This window comes from Gavialis gangeticus, unplaced genomic scaffold (genome assembly GCF_001723915.1).
Source record: "Gavialis gangeticus isolate Ggan-Ray unplaced genomic scaffold, GavGan_comp1, whole genome shotgun sequence".
Lineage (NCBI taxonomy): Eukaryota > Metazoa > Chordata > Crocodylia > Gavialidae > Gavialis > Gavialis gangeticus.
This window is the reverse complement of record NW_017728992.1, coordinates 201485946-201506134: the sequence shown is the minus strand read 5'-3', so window position 1 is coordinate 201506134 and position 20189 is coordinate 201485946. Positions and strand designations below refer to the sequence as shown.

At 42.1% G+C, this 20189-nt stretch overlaps 1 protein-coding gene across 3 annotated transcripts in view; it reads left to right on the top strand.

Moving 5' to 3' along the window:
- TRAPPC9 (trafficking protein particle complex 9) overlaps positions 1-20189 on the top strand; it is a 1079595-nt gene that overhangs the window by 13449 nt on the left and 1045957 nt on the right. For 2 of the 3 annotated variants that reach the window (XM_019528203.1, XM_019528204.1), the window contains exons 3-5: positions 6310-6455; positions 8028-8156; positions 13169-13195. In XM_019528203.1, coding sequence (XP_019383748.1) covers positions 6310-6455; positions 8028-8156; positions 13169-13195 — 302 coding nt within the window. The remainder of the gene's footprint in view (positions 1-6309; positions 6456-8027; positions 8157-13168; positions 13196-20189) is intronic. The other variant, XM_019528205.1, reaches the window with a different exon arrangement.

Here is a 20189-nt window from a genome sequence, read left to right as displayed (position 1 = left end):
TTTTTTTTTTTTTTTTTTTTTTTCCCTGCTGGTTTCTCTGAGGTGAAATTTACTTCTACCTTTTAAAATTTTAATGGCTTAATATGTTTGGCCATTTTGCACAAAGTGACCATGGCAGGCATTCTGGGCAACCTTAGCTTGTGATGGGAAGAGAGGGAAGAACAGAGCTAAATAGTCATGTGCACACTTTTAATGCATACACCAACTCAGGTGTGCGGGAGGGAGGGGGACAGGGGCTAGGTTTGTATGCTTCTGGTTCTGTGTCCAGAAGCTGCACAGGGGTATTGTTTTCTGTGTATACCCTTTAAATGTTTGACTTCAAGCCAGAAATAAGGATGCTTGGATTAGGGAAGCAAATTTGATGAAGGCCTAGGGGCCGCTGGTCATGGCAGTGGTGACTTGTATAGTAGGAATAAGCAGTCTCCTTTCCATCAGCAAACCCAAGGGTGTTCTCAGGATAATATTCATTCTTACTGCTCTTAAGAGGTGTTTTGTTGGGTTTTTTTTAAACACAAGAGTCACAACACTGATGTAATTGAACTACATTGGAAATCACTTTGTAAGCCATTTACTTTTCTTGTCATTTGCCTCTAAATAAGATGTGTGGGGAACTTTCAGAGATTCAGGGTTTTGATGATTAGCTGGAGCAATGGGACCTATTGTAACACCAAGTAATCTTTGCTGAATACCATCCTTGCTGATTTGGTTTCTGTTCGAGACAGAAATAAGGGAAGAGAAGACTGAGACAGGATTTAATAGCAGCCTTCAACTCCCTGCAGGGTGGTGCCAAAGAGGATGGAGCTGGGCTGTTTGCTGAGAGGGCAGATGACAGAACAAAGAGCAATGGGCTCAAGTGGCAGCACGGGAAGTTTAGGTTCTAGACGTGGAGCCATTGATTACTGCCCTCTGAGCCTGATGCTGCAGCCAGTTTTCTGTCCACCTTGCAGTCCATTCATCCAGCCTGTACTTCCTCAGCTTGCCTGAAGAAATGTTGTGGGAGACCATATCAAAAGCCTTGCTAAAATCAAAGTGCACCACATCCATTGGTCTCTCCATGTCCAAAGAGCCTGTCACCTCGTCACAGAAGGCAATCAGGTTGGTCAGGCATGACCTGCCCCTGGTGCATCCATGCTGACTGCTCCTAATAACATTTTTCTTCTCCAAGTGCTTAGAAATGGATTCCTCAAGGATCTGCTCCATGATTTTTCCAGGGACTGAGGTGAGGCTGACTGGTCTGTAGTTCCCTGGATTCTCCTTTTTTCCCCTTTCTGAAATATGGGCATTATATTTGCCCTTTTCCAATGATCCAGGACCATTCTTGATTGCTATGAGTTTTCAAAGATGATGGCCAGTGGCTCTGCAGTCGCATCAGCCCAACTCTCTCAGCACCCTTGGGTTCATCCCCTCCGGCCCCATGACTTGCATATGTCCAGCTTTTCCCTCACCTGTTCCTTCACCACTGTTGACTGCTCACCTCCCCAAACTGTGTTGCCTGGTGCAGCAGTCTGGGAGCTGACCTTGCCTGTGAAGATCAAGGTGAAAAAGGCATTGGGCACTTCAGCGTTTTCTGCATCCTCTGTCACAAGGCTGCCTCCCCCATTCAGTAAGGGCCCCACACTTTCCCTGAGCCTCCTCTTGCTGCTGACATACTTGGAGAAACCCTTCTTGTTACCCTTCACATCCCTCACCAGCTGCAATTCCAGTTCAGATTTTAAACATTGAAATTACAGCTACTCCTTGCTTAATGTCATAGTTACATTCTTGAAGAATGCAACTTTAAGTGAAACGATGTTAAGCAAATCCAATTAGGTCACAGTAGTTACCTACTAGAAGGCGGCAGCTGAACAACGTTATAACTGAACATTGTGCGATGTTAAACGAGTATGTTCTCTAATAGATCAGCGACATAATAACAAAACAACATTAACCGAGCTGATGTGCGTAGTTCTCTGAACTGAACACATTTTGGGGTTGTATTGGAGTCAGTAATTGGGTATTAGAATGGCCTTACTAGAATGCGTCAATCTGGAAGATTTTTGTTGCCAGGACATCAGACTTCTCTCGTAGGGCTCTAATAAGCTTAAAATAAAATGTTTTTATCACACGGTTTTTATTCTAAATGAAATAAAATTTAAATTTTATTATTTTAAAAGTATGACCTTCAAAACAAAGAAAGAGAAGGTTAGAGTATCTAATGATGTCAACCTTACCACTGTGGTTCAAGGGAAAAAATGAAAGCAGGTACAAGTGTGTCTGTTGGTCGTGGTAACTAGAGTAAAACTGGTCTCCTTTTTCCCTGACTATATTCAGGAGAGCTTTTTGTAATATGTTAAATCTTCAGAAAATACAATGCAAATAAATATATTTTTTACTTCTACTTGGAGTATCAGTAACAGTTAACTATTTCTGATGACCTAATATTGTTAATGTCTTGGTGTAAATTGAAGATCTGTATCACTGAAAATATGAATGTAGCTTGAGCATACGTCTCTAAGAAAAAAAAAAATTATCTGCACTTTGGTTTTCTTAAAACTTGACATCCTGGCTCTTACACAATAAAAGAAAAGGAGGAGGGGAAGAAAAGAAAATTGGCCTCTTAGGTCATATTAGATTATATGAAAAAAGTATTAGCAGGACTTAAAATAAATTAAAAAAGTAATTTCCGTAATTTAATTATACCATTTGTTCATAATTCTGCAGAATGTTATGGGAAGTTTTGAGGTAGAAATAGGTGGAAGTGCCTACTAAGTACCTTTTTTACAAAGTTATGTCAGTTTGGGATTTAATTTTTCTACTGTTTTTTTTGCAATATAATACCATCCCAAACATCTTGGTTTTTTAAAGGAACTCTGAAGAAAAAAAGTCTCCCTCCTCTGCAGCCCCAGTTATGGCTACAGAGAGCAGGGACAGCGTAATGGTCAGCTGACTTACCCTTCCTTCCTTTCCTGCTTTAGTTAAAACTATAACTGCTGCTGAACACTGATCTCCCTGGGTAGACCTATGATCTGAAAAGAGCTAAAGAGCTGTGAAATAAGGTGATTCGGTCTTGGGAAGCTGTTTATTGGTGTCCTGTTCTCCCCCCCGCCCTTACTACATGCACCCCAATTCTGAGGGATTGATTTTTGGGGAAGGTGGTGCATGCTGTATGTGAGAAAATATGGTATTTGTGTAAACAGTTGACGCACCTGAAATGATGACAGTGAAACAACTTTCCAGTATTTTCATTGCAGAGTATTGGGACTTCGAAAACTACTCCTAACGTTTTTTCTACTGAGTTATGATTTTGAGGTCCAGGTGTGATGAAACAAGTTTCCTTGACATAATTAACAGACAAAGGAGAATGATTCCTTGATTGAATCTTGATGTGTGCCACTCTTATCACTTCAGTTGTGATTGGATGTAATGTTGGAAGAGGGCTTTAAAGTATGATAGTGGCAACAGAGGCCATACTTTTTATGTCTCGCCTTATAACTTCTGTTACATTTATCTTCCGTTGTGACAGCAGCTTTGGTAACTTGCATGCCACCTTGCATAGGCTTATCCTTTTTTTTTTTTTATATTTTCTTTTTACATGTGCATTATTTCTTCTGTACCAGTTCATAAGACTAGTCCTGTCTTCAGATGCTCTCTCCTGACTCCCTTTTTACCAAATACCAGAAATGGCAAATTTTCCATTGGTTAGGTTGAGGGGCTGTCCTCAGTGCTTGATTTCATAGACATTAGGACTGGAAGGGACCTCATAAGATCATCGGGTCCAGCTCCCTGCCCCAGGGGCAGGAAGTCAGCTAGGGTCAAAGGATCCCAGCAAGATAAGTGTCCAAATGTTTCTTAAGAGTCCAGAGTAGGTACTTGTACCACCTCTGGAGGGAGTCTGTTCCAGGCCTTGGGGGCTCAGACAGTAAAGAATTTTTTTCCTTATGTCCAGCCTAAAACAGTCCTGCAGGAGTTTGTGACCATTGGACCTTGTCATCTCTTGGGGCGCTCTGCTGAACAGGTGTTCCCCCAGCTCCCAATGCATACCCCGTATGTACTTATAGGCTGCCACCAAGTCGCCCCTGGGGCTGCACATCTCCAGGCTGAAGAGTCCTATAGCTCGCAGCCTCTTTTCATAAGGCCTGTTCTCTTGCCCTCTGATCATGCACATGGCTCTTCTCTGGACTCTCTCAAGTTCCTCCACATCCTTCCTAAATTGTGGAGCCCAGAATTGGATGCAGTACTCCAGCTGTGGCCTTACCAAGGCCGAGTACTGTGGGAGGATGACATCCTGGGTCTTGCTTGAAATGCATCGGTGGATGCAAGCCAGAGTTTTGTTTGCTTTGCCAGCTGTGGTAGCACATTGGTGGCTCATGTTCATCTTGTGGTTGGTCATGACCCCCAAGTCTCTTTTGGCCATGGTGCTAGCAAGTGTAGCATTGCTGAGCCTATAAGTGTGATGTGGGGTTTTTTTTTCCCCACAAGGTGAAACACCTTGCATTTCTCCATAGTGACTGCCATCAGGTTTTCATCTGCCCACCTTGCAAGCATGTTGAGGTTGGCATGGATCACCAGCCTATTCTCAAGTGTGGATACTCTTTTCCCCAAAGTTTGGTGTTATCAGCAAACTTAGCCAGTCTGCTTCTGACACCAGCATCCAGATAGTTTATGAAGACACTGAAGAGTGCAGATCTGAGAATGGAGCCTTGAGGGACACCACTAGTCAGTGAGTGTCATGTTGATGTGCAAGTGTGTTGTATATACCAGCCTGTAACAGCGGTGGACAAAATACGGCCCATCGGCTGGATCTGACCCATCAGTTGATAGGATCCAGCCTGGAGCTGCCTCTGTGGCGCTCCACATGGAGCTGAGCCTCACCTGCTCCTGCTTCTGCCCTGCCACCCTGTGCCTGTTGATGGCATGGTCCTGCCCAGTATACACAGCTTCCTGGTTGGACTGCCCTTCACCCACATGGCTGCCCACAGGTGGCTGCTTATTGTGCTAGGTGGCTGGGAGCTGGAGCTAGAGCCCCACATGCTGGGGCAGGAGCTGCCTAGCTACAGCTTCTCCCCTACCTGGCTAGGCATGTGGTACCCAACGCTACCTGTTGCCTGGAGTGAAGTATCAGGGGCAGTGGGAGGAGGAGCTGCTGGCGGTGGGGGAAGCAGAGTAGTACCCAGGCAGCTGGAGCAGCAGCAGCCCACTGGGAAGCTGTGTGGGCTGGGGTTGGTGCAGGAAGGAGGGAGGAGGGCAGTGCAGGCTGGCCTGGGTAAGAGCACATGGGGCTCAACCCCATGAGGAGTGCTGCGGGGACAGCTGTGAGCTGGTTGGGGGTGGATGTGGCCTGGACAGTACCTGCACTGTCCTGCCCAGGCAAACTCTGCTGCACATGCCCACTGTAGAGAGTGATTGCAGCTCTGCCCTGGGCTCCGGCACTGCACTGTCACTGTCCTGCAATCCTGGCCCTTGCCCACCTGTCCTGCTCTGAGCTGCTGCTCCCCACCCACCTATGGCCCCATCCTGCCCACCTGGCTGAGTCTGCAGGGGTCCTGGCTGGTTTCCATAGAACCCTGCTTGCTCTGTCTGGTGCCCCTTGTGGTGGGTGCAGGGTGGACAGGCCAGGGTTCCTGGGCAGGTGGCGGTGGCAGCAGCAGTGGCTGTCTGGGATTGGAGTCTGGGTGCTGCACCACCCCCGGCCCACTGTGCCCAGGGGCAACGTGACCAGACGCAAGTGTCAGAGCACAGGCTGCTTCCCCCCCCCCCCCCAGCTTGGGCTGCGCCAGGCCAAGGGACCCGCTGAATGCCTTGCGTGGTTTGATAGTTGCTTCTCTAACTGAACTTAATAAGGCATATATGTGAACTTTGAAGAAAATTGCTTATAGCCCTTGGCTGAAGTGATGGTGGCCGTGTTGGGTGTGTAGGTGGAGAGTGTTAAGAAGTGGGAAGACGCTTGTCATGTAAGCCAGTTCGTGTATTGTGAATCCTCCCCTTACACAGGGCAATCTTAGTGAATCATCTGTGTTTCTCTGCAGTTTCCTTTGTATTCCTATTTTATGAATAAATTTAAACTCTCTGAAACGAAGACTTCATTTTTGTATACAGTAGTGCTGTGTATCCAGCAGGTGTGAGGTATTTAGATCTGTTCAGTGTCTCCTGAGAGCATTTAGTCTTGTTCCCAATACAGTAGAGTTGCTCAGTGATAGAGAATAAATAGCCATGCTAATATACCTGGAAGGGAAGGATAGAAACTAGTTTCTATCTTTTGAGAAAATTCTTTCTTACCTTGTCGGACAGAGATACTGTGGAAGTAATAGATTGTACGTTCTTTCATTGCAGACATTATAAGAAACGTTGTCAAGGTCGGATGCGGAAACACGTTGGTGATCTATGTCTCCAAGCTGGGATGTTACAGGATTCCTTGGTACATTATCATATGGCGGTGGAACTTCTGCGGTCTGTAAATGACTTTTTGTGGCTTGGAGGTAGGATTTTGATAAAACAAAAAAATTGTAACATTTGAATACAAAGCAAGTTTTGATAACTGTCCAGCTGCACTGTGAAGCGGCAGCAATACACTTAGACTCTAAAGAACTAAATAAAAAATAAATCTTATAATGACAAAAATAATGTCAAAAGTGACAGACCAGGAATAAGCTTCTAAAAAGCCAGGTTAGCGCACTTGCAATATAGAATTTATACTTATGGTACATAACTTTTTAAATTTTTTATTCTGAAAATAGAATTGTGCATGACTCTTTATATTTACTGTTTTTTAAAGTGTGTTCTTAACAACATCTTATACAGGAAAGACTTCCTACACCTATTTCTGGAGGACTCAGATTGACAACTTGGTCAAAATACCTGTATTCGTATGGGTACCAAAGCTCTATATACATTAAGCTTGCGTTGATGTCTTTATTCCGTTTCTCTTCTAGCAAACCAATTCTGGTCCCTATGCTTCAGCTCTTTGTAGGCCTGTCTTGTCTGGTGCTGCTGTTGCTACTCTCCAAGGTGTGCAAGTGCCACTAGATTACCAGCTCCTTTCTCTCCTCCAACCCTGTAAAAATCACCAGGGGCTTCATTGACTGCTTGTACATGCCACGGGGGTTTACTTCTGTTGAATTCTCCCTAAATTGAAGCAGTGTTTTTAAAAATCCACCACTTCAATTTAGGGAGAATTAAACTGAAGTAAACCCCTGTGGGGTGTACACAAGGGTTGGGCCCGATTCTTTACCTGCCTCTGGTGGTGGGAGGGGAGGGAGCGAGCTGCCAGAAGGCCATCCAGTCCCTGAGCTGTGGCGGGCTGGTGCTTCCCTTTGCGGCAGCAGCAGTGCCGCCCCCACTCCCGGGCACCAATCCCAAGCACCCGGCCCAGATGGTCCATGCTGGCATCGCAGCCATGGAGGGAAGCACCAGGCCCCTGTGCAGCTCAGGGGCCAGGCAGGATCCAGGGAGAGGAGGAGAAAAAAAAAGATCAGGCTCTCAGGTTTGTTGTTTGTTTTTTTTTTTTAGTCAGTGGAGCCTGCCTGTACGGGCTGCCTGCACAGCCTCTGAGCAGCAGCAGGCCTGGTGCTTCCCTCCGCAGCTGTTGTACTTTGTTAGGTAGCACCTAACACCTTGAAAGTGTTTTATTTTGCTACATCCCAAAGTCATTTAATGTGCAACATGCCGCCGACAGTGTAAACAGTAGCACCGTTAAAGTGGTGCAAAAGGTGCATTTAAGTCACTTTTTAAAAGACAATTTTGTAGTGTGTACAAAGACCCATTGGCTCTTTCTTTCCACTTACTCTCCTCTTGGAGAACTACACCTCCTCTGTGGCTCCCTTCTTGTAAGAGAAAGCCAGTTAACCTATTTCCCTTTGTCTTTCCGCCTTCCCTGTGAAAGGAGCTGTGTTGCTCAAATGCTGTGCTTTAACTAGGAGTGGAGACTAAATTTGCACTTGCACAGGGTTAGGAGCTTTTTCAGGCCATGTTGGCAGGTTTATAAAATATAACTCTTGAAGTCGTATATGTGAGTGGATTCTACTAAATTGTTCTTTATCTTTAATCTCTAGCTGCTCTTGAAGGATTATGCTCAGCATCAGTTATCTATCACTACCCTGGTGGCACAGGAGGTAAAGCTGGGGCTCGCAGGGCACAAGGTAGTTCACTTCCTTCTGAGGCAGGCAACAGACACAGACCAGGTAAGTGCAATTTGGCTTTTATTTTCAGTTTTTAATAGTAGAAATTTATAATCTAAAGTCAGTGTTTCCCCTCTACCCTCCTTTTGCCTCAAGAGGGTTTCACATTGAGAGGGAAAACGGTATTAAGTTCAATGACTACTTTTATTCTTTAGTATGTTTACATGTGGCGGAAAAACCATGTATAGTCCTGTCTTTATGCTGACAAAGGTGCTTGCACACAAGTAGAACTGTAAAGTATTAAATTCACATTTCTTGGTTGTGTTTTTTAAGACAAAGAATCAAGTTAATGTTTAGCAAAAAACATGCTTGGGGCAGAGATATTTTTTAGAAAATATAGCCCTCCTATGCCATTTATGTATATACTGAAAGGATGAATTAAGCAAGTTTTAGTGCCCAAGACATTTGCTTGGTATGTTAAAGAGTTTGCATGGAAAATGGTGATTTATGTAAAAACCTTCAGTGTATACATGACTCCTTAATATTGTAATATTTAGGTGTGAACATTCCCATCTTGCAGGACTTCGTTTGAAATATTGATTGTAAAATCAAACACAAATCAAGAAAATAGCAATTTACTCATGTTGGTTTTCAGTGGGCACATCTACAGATGCGCCTGTGTGCATTAGCCTATTTTAATGCCTATTAAAGCATCACAAAAAACCTGTGCTCTTTAGCTAATTATGTCATTACCTAAAGCACTTTAATGAACATCTAGGTGTGCCCAGTGTGCTCTTTATGAACCCTGATGAGAACTTCAGTGAGATGAGTTGCCTGCCTGGGGGAGAGTGGCTGGTTGCTATAGCAAGCTCAAAAACAAAAAATTAAAACCTGAAAAATGTAGGTCCTCATCATAAAAATTCGTTAAAAACGTATTGTGATCAGAACTACTTCCATCTTTCATAGTTTTTCTTTCTTCCTGTATACATCACAATCTGAAAAAACTGTTTTCCATTTTGAAAGGCTGAACTGCAAATTATAGGTAATGATACCTCATCAGTTTTTAAGCTCATCTTGGTTCTGGTGATTTATGTGACTCATCTTTATTTAGGTGGTTCCATTCCCTGTTGAGATGAGTTTTACTCAGTTGGTCAATATGGTGTAATCTCATTTACCATAATCGTATTAATGAGCGTTTCTCCAGATCTCAGCAAGGACTTAATAATAGATGCTGCAGCTAAGTTTATTATTTTTGCCAAAGAAAATGATCAGAAGCAAGCTCTAGCTGTCAAGATGCACTGCAAAATGTTTTCAGTTACCATTACTGCCTTTTTGTATGTTGTTCTAACTTAGCATTCTTCCACACATTGGTACAAAATTGCAAGTCTGTCCATTTTAAAAAAGAACAATTTTAATTCCTTGAAAACGTTTTTGAATAAGCCCTCCTCTGCTACGTGAGTGAAACATTGCGTATAGTAGTAAGCAGAACTTTAATTCAGTTATGGTTGATTGAATTACTCTATCATTCTGTCCCTCTCGGGTACCTGTGCCTTAATTTAGAAGAGTCACTTTATAGCTCAAGTTGTTATTGCTAGCATTTTGGGGTCCCAATTATTGGATTCCAGTCTTAGTTGAACAGCTTCTTACTAAAAACTTTCCCTCTTTCTCCAAGGCAAATAAAAACCAAAACCTTTGCCTTTGCCCACTTTGGCTTTTCTTCTCCAGTAAAGTGTTTTCTCATTGTTCCCTCTTCAGTGCATCCTATACTCCCTTATACCCAAATTACTTTTTAGTTGCAGCTCTATTTATTGCTTTTCGGAAGATTTATTAGCAAGCTAGCCTTAGATGATCAGATATCGAATATAAATTCCAAGCTTCTAAGGAACACATAAAAAAAAAAAAAAAAACAACAAAAAAACAGGGATGTTTAAGTGCTTTTTAACCCGGGGGGGGGGGGTGTCCTAAATTTCACAGATACTTTCTGACTTTAAAGTTTGAGGCACCCAGAATTGTGCCTGTGCACATGTCTGAAACTTCTCAATTCTGGACAGGGCTGAGTAGTTTGGTGTCTAGTTGAAAGGGAAACTAGGTCTTCTGCTTATTAAGTCCCCTGAAAGGCCAGTTGTAGTAGTTTTTTTTTTTTTAACAGCAATGTGCATAAAGAATTGAGTTCCTTATATAATGCAGATGTGGCTGTTTCTTTCTTCTAAAAATGTTCATGGAGGAAGATGTGGTGCTAGCTACTAGGACTGTGTGAAATTTTGCTGGCTGTTTCGATTCAACACTGTTTTGACTCATTTCGAGCTTGAAACAGTGAAATCGAATCAAATTGAAGGGCTTTGAAACAACCTCAAAACAAAATGTGGCTAGCTGAAACATTTTTGAAAAGTTCTCTGGCTACAGAGCTTAGCCAGAAAGTTGGAGGCCTTGGTTTAATGCTCTCCTCTGAGGGGATGCAAGCCCATCTCCCCCCTTCCTAGAAAAGGTTATGTTTGCCAGACTAAGGTTGTTTTAGATGGGGACACTTTGCCCCTCCTGTTGAAGCTGTGCTATTATGTCTTGGGAGAGGTGAGATTTAGGGCCTTCCCTTTCACAGTTGAATGTGTTAACCCAGGGCTGTCCAACGGGAAACCTGCAGGCTGCATGCAGCTGGTGAGGGCTTAAGTTGTGTCTCCCAGGTTCCTGCCTGGATGCTTCTGCATCACTCCGGCTGCAACAGTAGCTGGAGTCTCCAGGCTCCTCCTCTTCCTGCCTCCTTGACTTTTGTTGCCTGTCGCTGCCCCACAGTGTAGGGCAATGCAGTGCAGCACAGCATAGCACAGCACAGGGAGCTGAGGATGAGCCTGGGGCTGTGTGCCCATGTGGCACCAAAGCTGGGGGTGTGCGTGCAGGCATATGGTGTAGCAGTGAAGGGGAGGGCCTGCACGTGGTACAGTGGTGGTGGTGGTGGTTGTGAAGGCCACTGCTCAGGCACAGGGTGGCAGGGTGTTTGGCCCCCTGTTACTTGAGTTAGATAGCCCAGCATGATAGAATCATAGGGAAGTAGGGCTGGAAGGGACCTCCAGAGGTCATCTAGTCCATCCCTTTGTTTGTGGCAGGATCATCCATATCCAAGCTATCCCATACAGATCCATAATCTAATCACTGTGTAAAACTACTGTCAACCCTGACACAACACAAGATGGAACACCACAGCCTGCCACAGGTAACTCATAGGAAGCCCAATCTCTTGCTTCTATAAAAGGTTGTTAACATCCGCTCAGGAGATCCCAGGTAGCAGGTCGCATCCTGCACTACAGAGGAAGGCAAAAACGCCCACAGTACATTTGAGTCTGGCCATGGGGCAAACTTCCTTCCTGATGCTAAATATGGTGATTGGTCTGACCCTGAGAGGAAGGCTAAGACCCTCTAGCCAGGAACCTCTGGCTTTAATTGTCAGCAGGTACATGGGCACACCCTAATCAAAATCCCCAGCCTTAGCTGCAGCCAACACTCAGTGCCTCTGAGGAAGGCTTAAAAACATCCAGACATGGAGCAGAAAGGATGTGGGGAGGGGGCAAGCAGCAAAGCCCAGAAGCATTGGAAATGCTCATAGTAGACCATAGGCATAGCTATGCCTATATCATCTGCAACCAGTGGCTGTCCAGTCTCTTCTTGAACACCTCCAGTGACAGAGTCCACAACTTCCCCAGGCAGTCCATTCCACTGCCTTACTGTTCAAACAATGAAGACGTTTTTGTGGATATCTGGTCTAAACCTACTTTGCTGCAACTTCAAATCGCTGGTTCTCATCCTACTTTAATTGTACACTAACCTATATACTACAATCATGCAGTCTCTGTGCCCGGTGAAATGTGCATTCTTTTCTTTGTAGTGGCACAGCTTCAACCAGAGGAATTGGAGAGTGGCTCCTATACGCTGCTCAGTATATTGGCTCTTTTGGCTCCCATCCTGGAGTGCCTTATTGTTCTCTGTGCAATATACCGGGAGCTCAGACATGGTATGCAGGATCCTGGATTCCATTTCTGGTGGCCAAGGCACCTGAAACTTGGGCATTGCAGCACTTGATGCTTAGGAATTGAAGTTCTTTTTCAGATTAGGCTCTAAATCTCTAGATTTTATTAGTTTGGTCTGGAGGCTGAGAAAATCAGTTTAAGAAAGTACAAGAAGTAAAGGACAAAAATGCTGGGCTGTTGAGCTCTTACTCTTCATAACTTGATTACCTTGTCCAAACTTTAGAAAAACAACATACTGTCAACTTGAGATGCACAGCCTTCCTTTTTGCAAAATCATTCTCCCTTTGTCAGCCATTTGGGAAAACCTTGCATCAGAGATTGTGTATGGTAAGCCTCACAAAGGGTCTGTATCCTGGAGGTAGGAAGCTTTGTCTTTATTAAGTCTACCACCAGGGCATTCCTGCAGCTCCTGAAGAGCCATGCTTTGCAATGGTAGAGTCATTAACAAAAAGCTAAAAAATGGAATGAGCCTTTAAGGGGAAATTGCAAGATATGGAACAAAGTTTAAAGCTCCTCTTGGTGGCAGTTATATGGCAAATACCTTTTATAGTTCATTAAAAATGTATTTTTAGAGTATCTATACGTAAAACTAATAGCTCAGTAAGGAAGACTTAGTTTGGCAGAGTAGGAGTTGATTATTTACATTCAAATATTGGTAACTGGACCATGTTGTGGGAACTTTAACTTAAAAAGAAGAAAAGCAAAGTAAGAATGGGAGAAATAAAAATTAAGACTTTCCAGGCTTATACTTTAGAATATAAAATGAAAATCCAGCACAATCATTTTATCTGTAGTCTTGGAACTAAACTTTTAACTTTTTAAAATGTAATTTTCTGTTAACTCTATAGTAATAGGGTAAAGGCTGTTTTTAATCGATTGGCCATAGTTATGGTATAACAACATCAAATTTTATATGAACAGTCATTTTAAACAGCAGTGTCAATTCTGGATTTTAATTTTCCTATAGTTCTTGTCATGGTGATACCTATAAATATATTACAATAGCTTTCTTTGTTGGCTGCGCTGAAGGTTGAAAATCATTTTTGTTCCTCCTTTTAGGGGCACAAGAAGTTCTCATTGATCCAGGTACATTATCTTTGTGCATGTTTCCTGACTAAGTTTTTTTCTGTTCACTGTTTTGCATTTGTGTAGTTATTTTGATAACTTAGAAGTAAGTTGGATCTGATTATTAGATGTCTCTGTTTTGGTCATTGGTCTGAACCATAGATTCCCTGCCTCCTCCCCTCCCCCCACCAAAAAAAAAAAAAGTCTGAGTACAGATCCAATTTATTTCCTTTAGACTCCTGGGGGCTTAGAGTTTCTGAAAATCAGCCTTAAGCCACCTGAAACAAATTAGGTATCTGAAAATCAGTAGGCTATTTTAATAAAAGTAGACCCGTAATTAGCTCATGTTGATTTTTGGAACACTCTCCCTAAAAAAAACGAGAAATTAAACTAAGTAACCTGATTTAATTTGATTTCCAATATGAATTAACCTTATTTAATCATTTTTGCAAGGATGATAGACTTTTTAAAAGTAAATGTTAATGTTGTGAGGCAGTTGTCAATTTTGCCTTTTTATATGGCAGTAAATTTACCTTTTTGTTTTCCTAATAATTATTGCCCAGGATTCTTGGCGTATGGGCAGATAAATTATACGGAGTTAAAGGAGGAATAAATTACTGTGCATCAGTCAATCTGTGTTAACTACTTTGTGTGTTCACTTCAGTCTCGCTAAATCAGGGCATTTTATCCTCAAATGAAGAGGTGCCGTGGTTTAGTGTCCACTTGCTGTGGGGTAGAATTGGATACACAAAACAGTTGCCATAGAGAAGCCGATGCTCACTAAGTCCCTTTCCTTTAATTCAGTATTTCTTTCTCTCCATACTCTTTGTCTGTCTCACGTGTATCCTGATAATGATTATGCTTAAACCCTTAAGTGGCCTTCAATTTATGGTCAATGGTGTAAAGGGGAAAAATAGATCAACTGTTTCTTTTGTTTTTTTTTTTTCTTTCATTTTTCGGGGAAGAAAATATGACTTGGCATTCACTCACTTAATATACGTATAGGGTTCTTGGAAGGCACCTTATAGCTGCATGCACATTTTTAAATAAATAAACAGACTCAAATACAGCACTTGGGTAGATTTATGTGAAAGTATCTGTCTTGGTGACAAACCAAATAGCCACCCAACTCACTTCAGAGGGATCCACTCACATTTAGTAGTAGGAAAGGTACCGTAACACTGTTAAAAAAAAAACAAACAAACAAACAAAGGAACCCCCCTCCTCCCAATATAGCAGCAATGGTTCAAAATAGACCTGCTGGAAGTAAATGAGACTTGCAACATGTCCTAAAGGTAGCCTGTCGCTTAATTGTTAATAAAAGTACACTTTGCTTTGTGTCGGGAGTGGCTGAGCTATATGCAACGAAAGAATTATGTTTTAACAGTAGTTTAAGAATGTGTTCATAACTTTACCTGCTCCCGGTTCATGTAATAAGAAACACATTATGAATGTATCTCAGTTTTTCCATATTAAAATAAGCTTCCATGTGAATGGATGCAATTGTTTTTAATAAAAATCCAACATAAATTAGAAAGGCCAATTTGCATAGCTTTTCAGTAAAATATTCCTTTGTTTTAAAAATGCTGTACTTTAAGCCATCTTGCTAGTTTTTGTTTTTAAATTATACATGATGCAGTAAAACTGTTAGATGGATGATCTTTATACTGAAGTCACCACTTAAACACTTCTGTTTTAGTTTTAATTGAAGATCATACTTCATGAGAGGTGTTCATAGCCCATTTGCTTGGAATTAAATGTTAAATTAAAATTATAGTGAAATTATAAGTAAAAATTGAGCATTCAGCTTTTTATAATTAATATAATTGTCGTCTGTTGGCACTACTATGTAGGTGTGTTTCAACACAAAGAGTTTAGCTGGGGTTCTTCAGTCACTTCTATCCCTTGAATAAATTCTAATACAAAAACAACTGATGAAACCAATTCCAGACTTTATATCCTCCACTTGCTCACATGAAGTGTCTTCTTTCCCAGATCGGAAGGGCACTTTGTACTCACAAGCTTATTGAACACCTCTCCCAACTTACCCCTCAAACTAGTTTGCAGTAGCTTATGCTGTAGAGCTGCTTATGGGGCTTCCTTCATGTGTGTTGCTCCTTCCAGTATCCTGTGTTCTGAAGATGTGCGATGAGAGAGTATCTGAGATTGCACTATCATTTGAGCCAGATGAACACAGATAGAAATCTGTCTTATCTACTGTATTTACCAGACTTCAAGATGGCTTCAAATTTAAGACAACCTCCAAATAATTGGGTTCTATATGTGGAAACATTATAATGTGTTATAATTTTCCCTGTATAGAATCTTATTATTGGGGGGGTCATCTTAAATTCATTCTCCCACTTCTGTGGCCAGGAAAGGAGTGAGGGGCCAGACCCCTGCCCCTGTGCCGCCTCCTTTTTGTCTGCCCTCTGCCCCTTCCATCTGTTTGTGTTCCCCACCCTGGCTCAGCCTCAGCCCAGCAAGACTAGGGAGAAGCTGTGGCAGCTTCTGGCTGGACTGGGCCAGGGCTGCTGGGGAGCAGAAAGTAAGGAGAAAGGGTAGCTAGGGGGGCAGGCTGTGTGGTCTCCCCCACACAATTGTATTACCTAGGGGGGCAGGCTGTGTGGTCCCCCCCCCACAAGCCACACATGCAGAGTCCCCTGCCCCCCCATCCTGAAATCTCCCCTACGCTCGCTGAGCTATGAGCCCTGCCAAATGAGTGATACTGGACAGTGGGTATATAGGAACGTAAGGCTGGAAAAGCCTGCCTGAGCCATTACTAGTGTAGGCAAACTATTTTGTGTGATACCTTTTCATAAATTGAGGGGCTGCTGTGTTACATATATTATGCACTTAACTGTGTAGTAAACTTAGCCTGGCCACATGTGCAGAGTAATTATCACGCCATGAAAATATCTATTCAGCTATAAAAAGAGCCAACCAGCTACAATTTTAATGCTTGAAAATGGGTAACAACTCTATAGCTGGCTTCTATCCAGCTTTAATTTGAATGTGTGAAGGGGTCCTGATTGATCTATATTAAGTCATTTTTGTTTCTATTATCCCTTCTAATTTCTAGGGTACACTTATGTTTGTGAATAGTTGATACTAATGGTGGCACTAGAACTGATGGACATGTAGCTCAAATAGTTTTCTTTTCCCTGATGTATTTATAGAGAACACAATCGTATTACCTTGCAAGCTTCTCTGTCTTGGAAACGCCTCGCTTCATACATCCCAAGACTGCATTTACCGTCATGGTAGCATTCAACCGGTAACTCGTAGTCATTCTGCGATCAAATAAGGCAAAGTCTATTTTCTCTGTTTTCCAGTAATAAGCTCCCAGAATTTATAGAAGAAATTCATATTAATCCTGAGGTGCATGGCCTTGACCGTGGTCCTACTGAATTTCATTCCATTTTTTATTAATCCAGTCCAGTGTCATCCAGTTCTTACTGTATGATATCCCAATACTCATCAAAGTTGACAGTGCCTCCCAAGTTTGTATTCTCAGTAAATCATTAAAGGTTGGTTCCAAGACTAATCCTTGAGGGACTCCTGTCAGGTAACTCTCTAGGACATTAGTTTCTCTTTTAGCACAGTCTGTTATCTCACTTTAAGCTAGCCCCCTACCCAATTCCAGTTCTTGAATTAATGGTACCACATGGGGAAATTACTAGTTATGCCCCCATGTGGTACCATAGCATATATTTTAGTGATGTCCACATAGGGAAGATTATCTGCTTTCCCCTTGTCTAGAAAATCAGTTATCTGGTCAAAGAAAAATATTAGATTAATCTGGCATGACCTACCTTTGGTAAACCCAGGTTGCATTTTTGTCCCATTTTGTGTCTATGTTCCTGTCTTTGATTATGCTTTCCTTCAAAATGATCTTTAAATTCTTGCATGCTATTAAAGTAAACTTTTTATGAAGTGGCATTGCAGTTGCTCAGATCACTTTTTCCTTAAATACAAACACTGCATTTTGCTGTTGTCCATATCTAACTTGATTGAGGTGTTAAATCTTTTTGGTAAGACTGGCAATGGCATGTACTAGTTTTTTCAGAACTCTGGGATGAATAGTAACACTCTGATTTTGAGAGCACCAAACTTCTTGAATTTTGCTTGTGATGGCTGCTATTTCCATACCCTCATTTATTTTAGCTAGTTTGCTTTTGCTCTTTTAGTTTGTCTTTGTCTTTACTGAAAACTGAGGCAAAGTATTTAGTTTTGGGGTCATAACTTGAAGATATTTAATCTCTATTCTTGCTTCTCTGTCTAACAACCCCACTTTTTTCATTTAGTTATTTTTATGTGGCTGAATTTTTTTTCCTCTTATTTTTTGTTTTAATATCCTTTACATAGTCTCATGTGGCTTGTCTTTTGTCACTTGTCCCTTTTTCCCTACAGTTTCTGATCAGATGTGTGGCTTTCTATTCTGTTTTTTAAGAGTCTAGTTGATTTTACTGACTAGTTCTGCTAACTTTCTCTGCCATTTTGAAATTGAGAACCTTGGGTACAGATCAGTGCTTTTATGTTTCCATGTAATTTGAACTGAGTCAATTTATTGATCACTGATATAGATAATCTGATGATTGAAAATAAAATTGTGAAGACATCCCGTTAAAAAAGACATATTACAAAAATAATTTGTTTCAGCTTTGTTAAACTTCTGAAAGAGTTAATCTGTATCATCTGGTCACTGACTTCACTATAGGAGAACATTTTGAATAAATGCACTTTAGCTGTAAAATGATTTTACAACTTTCCAAAGTTTTTATTACTATCTAATTCATATAAATACTGTCTAACTACTTTAATGCAGCATTAAAAATTAAAACATTTTAACATGTACTAAATGTGCTTTGTACAATGAAGTTCTATTGCACTTAGGGATATAACTTCAGAAATGCAAACTTATGAAAATTGCTCCATATTCTAGTTGCGAGTTTAAAGCTTTATTACTAAGGCTTTTATCTTAAAACCCAAAAAGTTCTTCTGAGTTTTTAGTAAGCATGATGGTGATTTATTAGTATAATTTGTATTAAATAGCATCCAAAGGACTCCACTGAGCTAGTCTGTATATTGGGAGTGGCCAAACTTTTAAACCTTCTGCCTACAAACTGAAATCCTGACACAGCTGATGTAGTCCATACATGGCTTTTGAGATTTACTGCCTCAGAATAACAATGTGCTCACAGGACTTCAGCTCAAATAATGTCATTAAGTGACTTTTTGGAACAAACAGTAAGGAAGAACTGAAGAGAATCACAACTAGAAAATAATTAATGAGCAGATAATTACATTTTTTGATTCTCTAACTACTACTTAACTTGGGACCCACATTTAAGGTCTTAGAGGACCATGTGCAGTTTATGAACTATAGTTTGCCTATCTTTGCAAACATCAACTTCGTTACTGAGAGGGGCAACCAGGGCAGAGTTCCACATTTGAAGGAGGAGGTCCACTGTTACTGTCAGCACAGCAGCTTGTGCTGTCCCTGTGCCAAAGCTACCCAAGACATGGAGAGGCATCATGGGGGATGTGCATGTTCCCTGCCCTTGAACATCTTTTGTCTCTAAACAGTCGAAAGGAATGTGAAAGAAACATGTACACAAGGATTAGAGTAGTGAGGGTTAATATGGATTTAATAAAAGGAAATACTTTTTTATTTGAACTTTTTTGGGGAAGGAATGAAGCTTGGGGGATGAATAAGTAGGGAGAAAAGGAAGGAGAATGGAGGAAGGACACTTCAGGTGCCTGTAGATGTGCAGGGAGGCTGCTCTGATGCTCCATAATTACAGTGCATTGGAGCAGACTTGACTAATAGAGTCTGCTGGAGTGCGCTAACTAGCTCCACCAGCTTCCGTGTCTTGTGTATCAGCATCCCCACGCTTCAGAAAGCCGGCGGGGGTGCTTTAACTAAAGCTCGTCAAATGAGTAACCTCCTCCCTACTCCCAGAGCATGTGTAAAAAAGGTCCTAAGGCATAGGGAGAGCAAATTGCATTGTAGGATTTCACGGCTGTCCTAATGAATCCTTATCAGACTTGCTTAGTCTTATGGATTGCACAGCCACCAGTGAGAGGAATTCTGCAATTATAACATGTTTAACAGTCCTGATGCACTGAACCAAAAGAGCCCAGTTTGCACTTTTTATTTTTAGTTTAATTGGTTCTTCTATTTTAAATGGAATAAGAAGTAGTACCATATGTACTTGAACAGAAGACCACCTAAATATAAGATGACCCCCCAATAATTAGATTCTATATATGGAAGTTATAAATTTGTTTATAATTTTCCAGGTATAGAGTTTAATCTTGGAGGTTTGCCTTGAATTTGTTCCCCTCCCATTGCTACTGCATGGAAAATAAATCTGGGGAGGTCACGTGGACCTATTACCCTCTGCTCTGCCCCAACTTTTCCCCTGCAGCCTCTTTTTCCCCCACCTTACTCCCCACCCTTGCTGTCAGATAGGGCTAAGCAAAGCTTCAGTAGGTGATTCGATTTGGAGGAGATTCAGCTTGATTTGGGGACCAAATCTCTGAATCCAAATCAAATTGAGAGACCACTTAAAAGTTTTGAATAGGTTTGAAACATCCAAATTGATTTGGAAAAGCTTCAGAAAAGATTTTGCCACTTTGGAAAAGATTTGGCCACTTCAGAGATTCAGCTATAGACTAAGCAGGCAGCTTAGTCCTCTTGCTGGTAAATCTGGGGTTGGGGGAGGGGAGGATTGGGGCTGCGACAAGCTGTCCAGCCAGGGTAGGGGAGTGTGCATTACTTGGGGTGAGGGGTGGGGGTTCATGGGATGCAGGCATGGCAGTGCTGAGAGCAGGGGCTCTGCCCTGCTGCTGCTTTCCCAGCCAGGGAGGGGGTGGCATGGCTCCCCCCAGGCAGAAGGGGGAAGCGTTAGCAGGTCGTAGTCCCCGCTCCTAGTGCTGATGCGCTTGCATCCCACGCCCCCCCTGTGCCAGCTGGCAAGTGGCAGCAGAGCAGAGCCCCTGCTCTCAA